General features: G+C 53.5%; 1 protein-coding gene across 1 annotated transcript in view; it reads left to right on the plus strand.

Moving 5' to 3' along the window:
- The window catches only part of Arpp19 (cAMP regulated phosphoprotein 19), a 47,792-nt gene extending 41,265 nt beyond the window's left edge, over positions 1 to 6,527 (plus strand). The window contains exon 4 of the mRNA XM_012516417.2: positions 6,346 to 6,527. Coding sequence (XP_012371871.1) covers positions 6,346 to 6,527 — 182 coding nt within the window. The remainder of the gene's footprint in view (positions 1 to 6,345) is intronic.
- The last annotated feature ends 239 nt before the right edge of the window (positions 6,528 to 6,766 follow it).

Genomic DNA, 6,766 nt, shown 5'->3' on the forward strand with positions numbered 1-6,766 from the left:
TCTTCCTCCTCCTCCTCCTCCTCCTCCTCCTTTTCTTTTCTTCTTCTTCTTCCTTTTTCCTCCTCTTCCTTTTCCTCCTCCTCCTCCCCCTCTCCCTCTTCCTCCTCGTCCTCCTCCTCATCCTCTTCCTCCTCCTCCTCCTCCTCCTCTTCCTCCTCCTCTTCTTCTTCTTCTTCTTCTTCTTCTTCTTCTTCTTCTTCTTCTTCTTCTTCTTCTTCCTCCTTCTCCTCCTCCTCCTTTTCTTTTCTTCTTCTTCCTTTTTCCTCCTCTTCCTTTTCCTCCTCCTCCTCCCCCTCTCCCTCCTCCTCCTCATCCTCCTCCTCGTCCTCTTCCTCCTCCTCCTCCTCTTCTTCTTCTTCTTCCTCCTCCTCCTCCTTCCTTGCCTTCTCCTCCTTCCTCTCCTTCTTCCTTTTCCTCCTCTTCCCCTTCCTCTTCTCCTTCCCCTCCCTCTTCCTCTCCCTCTCCCTCTTCCTCTATCTTTTCAGAGACAGGGTCTTGCTGTGTAGTCCAAGCTGACTATGAACTCACTTTGTATTCCAACCAGCCTCAACTTCAACATAGATCCTCCAGCCTCAGCCTCTCAAGTACTGAGATTACAGGTGTGGGCCACCATGCTTGCTTTTCTCTTAGTTTTTGTCATCTATGTTTTTACAATGATGATTTGTGATTATGAGGGGTTCTCTGGAGGCCAGTTCCCCCTCATTTCAGTCTAAATGGTTCTCTCTGTCCTGATGCACGGCAACCATCTTGGGGCACAGCCATCCTGCTGAATGGAACCCTCTATTTTCTGCATTCCTGCTCATATGGAAGTCATTGCTGTGTGTGTGTGTGTGTGTGTGTGTGTGTCTTAGGTCATGTTTCTAAGAAGTAGAAGGTCTTAAAAATGTCCTTGGTAGTCGCACTCTCTTCCTGTGGTGGGGGCATCTCTGAGCTTGTGGCCCCTATTCATACACTGCAGCTTACATTCTGCACCTTTGCTCACACTCATGTTGGAAAATCAGTGCCTCCTCCCACATGACAGCCTCTGTTCTGCTGTGAGACGCAGTGCCCCTTGCACGCACTGAGTGTTAGACATCTGTCCCCTTTTCTGGACAGATGTCTTACTATGTTGCCCAAGCACTGTGCCCCTTGCCCAGTCCTAGTAAGCACCCAGAAATTATTTTCTGAAAAGAAGCTGCACTCTGGAGACTGTATCCATTTGCATTCACACTTGCCGTACCACCTTACCCCTGGGAGGCTGAGGCAGGAGGATCACAAGGTTGAGCCTAGCCCTGGCAATCCAATGACTCAGAAAAAAAAAAGAGAGAGAGGCTGGATTCGATCCCCAGTACTGGTGGGGGAGGGGAAGTCAGGCTCCACCTCCACAAATATCACACTTAAATTATTTGACATTCTTGTAGGAGATTTGTCTCCTCTCCCTCACACATTCATTCACTGACTTCCTTAGATCCATTATGGACTCATGGACACATCTTTTACCCTTGATCTGTGGTATAAGTCAGCAGGACTCTGTTCTCAGCCCTTTCCTTTGGCCCCCAGGCCTCTGACGTGCTGTGTTTGATGTGCACTTTGTGAATGTTGAGGTCCCACACGCCGTCCTTGCTTCTTCCACCAGTCCCACGATCACTCATTTCATGCCATGCTCCGTTCTTGGAGCACAGAATGAAAAACATAAGACCTGAGTGAGGTCTGGTGGGGCATGCCTATAAGCTCAGCATTTGGGAGGCTGAGACAGGAGAGCTTCCAGCTGGAGGCCAGCAGGGCTGCCCAGTACAGTCAAGGCCAGCCCAAACAACAGAGCAAGACCCTCTCTCACAACAAAGAGAAGAGTGTGGAAATGGAGAAGGCAGTATTAATTTCAGGGCTGCCACAACCTGCCCCAGACAGGGTGGCTTAAAGAACAGAAGTGAAGTCAAACATGCAGGGAGGAGAGGGCTGGCCTTGTGGGCCTCTCCACCTGGCTGGCGCATGGTCGCTTTCTTCCTGTGTCTTCCCTGTCCCCCGCACTCATTTCATCATAAGGACGCCGCTCATAGCGACAGAAGGCCCAGCTGGCCTCATTTAACTCAATGAGCCTTCTCCCACCACAGCTCTGTTCCCCAAAGGCCCAGGAGCTGGACTTTAATGTACAAACCTGAGGAGGGACACAGTGTAACCCATGGAGGGAACAAACAGCTTTATAATGCAGGTGCTTGCTAAGCACTCCCTGGGCCTGTGATCAAGGTCAACAGGAACAGTGACAAATCACTCTCATGGCATGGTGTCCTGATGTCACAAAAATGGCACTCAAGAGAAATCCCAGTGGAGAAACACCCTAGGGCACACTGACTTGTGCATCTCAGAACTGTCCCAAAGCAAGGAGTCTTAGAACTGTCTGCCTGGAGGACCTTAAAGAGCCTCGCCCACCAACCATGCTGAGAGCTCCAGGGCAGGCTCTGGAACAGGAGGAGACCAGAGCTAACAGCAAGGAGACCCGAATAAAAGAGGCATCACTTTTGGTCATGCAACAAGAGTACCCGACTAAGGTGAATAATGGGGGCCTGGATGCAGAATCGGTAGGAATTCTATTATCTGCGCAATTTTTGTGTACATCTAAAGTTGTGCTAAAATGAAAAGTTCATGTATTTTATTTTTTAAAGGCTTGCCTGGACTAGGTGGCTTACCCGGGGCAAGAACCGCAGGGTCACTGAATCCTAAGTGCTTTTCATCATCCATGGATGTTGGCAACACGGGGGAAGCCGAGTGTGTACCGTGGTGTTGTATGTTATGGGTTGGTGCTGAAAGAAACGACGAGAAGACCTGATGGATGTAGCTTCAGAGGTCTCACTGAGATTAGTCTCTCTCCAAGTGAGCCCAGAGCCTCAGAAGCACCTCACATTTATTGAGGGGTAAAGGCAGACTAAGGACTGTGCATAATTACCTAAGTGAATGCAAACTACTGTCTCTATTGACTTCCACCATTTGCCTAACACTAGGTTCACACAAATGCTAGCCCATAACATCCCAAGCAAGGGATCAAAGGACAGGGCGCCTGCAGGAGAAGCTGTTATCTGCTTCCTTGGGCCCCAGCTTTCCGGGAATTTGCAAACAGATAGCAACCCTCCTCGGGCTCAGTCCAGTGTTCCCTGCTCTCTTCGGACATCAGGCTTTTGTCTCAAATCTATATCCCTACACCATGGGATCAGCAATCCAGGAGCACTGAGGTGACAGAATGCAAGTGAGGGCTATGAGTTTGGGCAGAGCATATTCCCAGATCCAGAAATGCCACCCCAGTGAGGGTGGCACAGAGCTAGGCGGGCGGACCAGAAGCATCAGCTAGCAGGTGGCAGGAGATCGACCGGCAGGTAAAGACCAAAAGACCAGAGAACAGCAGGGAGTTAGGACACACAGGATTAGAATTCAGAGTTAGAAGAATAGGTATACTAGAGAGAAAAACACTAATGATAACAATTTACATTTACAGCAGTTTATTTATAGCACGTTCACATGTATTGGGGGGTTGGCCTAGCCCTAATTTCCTAAATGAGTGGCAGACAAAAGAGGCAAGTGATACGATGTTAGTGCTCCAGGGAGATCAAATTTCTCTGACAGAGGCTGGGGAGATAGCGCAAAGGCATAAGTACCCACCTGGCAAACACAAGGACCTGAGTTTGATCCCTGGACCCACATGCTGTGCTGCCCTGGAACCAGGCGTGGTTGTACACACCTGTAATCTCAGCACTCAGGAGGTTGAAGACAGGAAGATCGCTGGAGTTTGAGACCAGCCCAGGGGCTACAGAAGTGAGCACAGGGCCAGCCTGTACTGCATAGTGAAACCATGTCTCGAGACAAAACAAGACAAAACACCTCTAACAGAATTCAAGGCTGGGGAGATAGCTCAGTGGTATAAGCACCTGCTTAGCAAACACAAGGTCCAGAGTTCAATCCCTGGTATCAGAATTCAGGATTCCCTGGGGGTTGAGGCAAAGAACTCAGGGCATCCTGTATTGATTTGGTTTTGAAACAAAGGAAGAGGATACTGAGGCAAGACAGGAACTGAGAGGACTCGGAGTCAGATCAAAGACGTTTCCAAGGGCTGGCCAAATAGCTCAGTGGATTCAAGCACCTGCAAGTAGGCGCAGGGGCGGGGGTTTCATCCCCAGGCCTGCTGTGCTGGCCCCACCCCTGGGACGCACTGAGATGGCAATTGAGACTGGGCATGGTGGCATGTGCCTGTAATCCCAACTCTTGGGAGGCTGTAAACAGGTGGATCACTACGAGTCCAATCTAGTAGTGAGATCTTGAGCACCCTGTAGACCCTTTCCTAAAATAATAATGAAAAAGAGACTTTTCCAGATAATAAATTTTGCTAATGAAGAGAATTGTCTTATCTCTAAGGCTGACAGTTTTATTGCTCTGGAATGGGGGTGTCAGCAGCCCACTTCCTCCGCTGCCTCAGCTGTGGCTATCCTGACTTCAGGACACCGTGCATATGTTCCTTTCCAGCACAGCCAGAGATTCCTGTGTGCAGCAACTGGGCCCTGTGCAGCCCATCTCCAACATGTGTATATTATTTGCCACTAGGCATTGTACCCTTAAGTGAAGCCCGTCTTCCTCCTCTTGCCCAGGGCTGTTGTTTTTGGCAGCACCAAAGGACTGGGCATTGAACCCAGAGTCTTTGCTGGAACTACATCTCCAACCCTTTTTTTATCTTTTTAATTCTGAGAGGGGTCTTGCTAAGTCTCTCAGTTGCCCAGGCTGGTCTTGAACTTGCAGCCCTGCTACCGTTACTGGGATGGGTCCTGCCCAGGTTCCTGAAACCGAAACCTAGAACTGAGCCCAATTCCCCAGAGCAGCGGCAGGGCCATGGATTATGTGACAAAGAAAAGACAAGATCCACTCCACAGGGTGGCAGCCAGGGAAAAGTGCTCAAAGCGCACGGGACTCGGCCCTGAGGGCTCCACGCCTCGTCTGGTCTGAGCTGTGACTGCTACCTTGCCCGACTCAGCCCCTCCAGCGGTGGAGCTGGGACCTGTCCTGTCCTTGGAAGAGCTGTCACAGTGTCCAAGACTACAACAGTCAAACCTGCAGTTGGTGACGGGGCCGGGGTGGGTGGCTCTGGTCACAAAGCCCCTGAGCAGGCCAGGGACTTGCCTTGTTTAGTAAGCGAAGCCATCCTTCTCTCCTGTGTTCAGCCCTGCGCACCCCGGTCCTCGCTCAGGTTTATCCAGGAAGGTGGCTCTGGTCCCAGAAGGGGGCTAGGGCAGCCTCCTGGTGCCTGGCTGTTTCCTTGGTTACCTCAGCTGAGGGGCTCAGCCGAGGTGGACAGCAGTGGGAGGCTCGGCGCTCCTCCCTCATTGCCGCAGCCTCCCACAGGGTTGGGATCACAGCGGGGGCCAGCCGCACTGGCCCAAAAGTCTTCTAGTCACCTTGCTCTGTCGTTCAGTTGTTTTAAATTTTGCCTATTTATAGGGCGCAGCATGGTATTAGCATACCGCCTGGAATGTGTCACGATCAAAGTGGAGTGATTAGCGTTTCCGGAGCCTTAGCGGTTATCTCGTCTTTGTGTTTGGACCCTTAGGGGGCCTCTCTTCCGTTTTTGATAGAATGCGGCAGTGTGCATTCTGGACACCCTGGGACCCTGCTCCCTTCTGCCAGGAGCTCAGTTCTTCTGTCTTGCCTGTCCCTTAGTCACAAATGACCTCCACCCACACCTCCATTCGGATCTCACCCGGAACTGGCTAGCCTTCCCCTCAGCCAGCCCAGCGCGCCTGTGTCCAGCTGTCTGCCCAGGTCCTCCCCTCCGCTCAGTTTCTCCAGTGCACACTCATGTGGCCTAAATTTTGTTTCCCCAAAAGATGCTGCAGTCCCAACCCCCAGAACCTAGAAATGTAGCTCTCCTCGGAGACACAATTTCCTTGCAGATAATCAAGACCACAGGGGCGGGACCTCGCGCAACGGGATGGTGTCCTCGGGAACAGGGGGCCTTTGGGCCTGGGGACGCCACACACCCGGAAGAAAGCCTGCAGGAGAGTGGGGCAGAAGCCAAGCCTCCTAACGTTGGTCACTGCAAGGGTCGGATGGGAATCGTCATAGAGATTTAGGTTCAGGATGCGAAGGAATGGATGTCATTCGTGGCGTGTGTGCCAGGAACCGCAGCTAACCAAGAGGCCGAGGCAGAGAATGAAAAATGTGGGGGGCCAGCCTGGCAGCTCAGCGAGCCCCTCCCGGGTGAACCGAAGGGGTGCGGCTCGGGGTGCAGAGCCCTGGGCTCCGCCTGGAGCAGACCCCGCGGAGCAGACCGGGCTGCCGCCTTGGGCCCCCGCCCCTCTGCCTGGCGTCTCTGATGTGACCTGGGGTCCCCAGGGCCACCGCCCGGTGCTGGAGCAGACGCCGAGAGGGTTAAAGGCTTCGGTTGGGTGCAGCCAGGCGGCCGCCAGGGCAAGGGCGGGCTCAGGCTCTGGGGCCCGGGATCCCGCGGGGAGAACCGCGTCTCACCCCAGGCCCGAGCCCCATCCGAACCCGGTGCAGCGGGCACAGCGGGGTGACAGCGTCCCTTGCTCCTCCCGGCCTCCAGCGCGGCTGGCCCGGAGGCTGGCCCGAAACCCAGCTCCACCTGCAGCCCGCTGGGACCCGGCGCTTGCGGGGAGGGTGGCTGAGGGGTGGGGGAGGTGGAGGTGGCGGGGAGGTGGGTGGGGGGTACCGGCGCGGACGCGATGAAGGATGCAGCGGAAATGGGGGCGACAGAGGCGGCGCGCGAGCCCGGCGAGCCCGGCGAGCCCACGCG

This window comes from Octodon degus, unplaced genomic scaffold (genome assembly GCF_000260255.1).
Source record: "Octodon degus isolate 3935 unplaced genomic scaffold, OctDeg1.0 scaffold00105, whole genome shotgun sequence".
Taxonomy (NCBI): Eukaryota; Metazoa; Chordata; class Mammalia; order Rodentia; family Octodontidae; genus Octodon; species Octodon degus.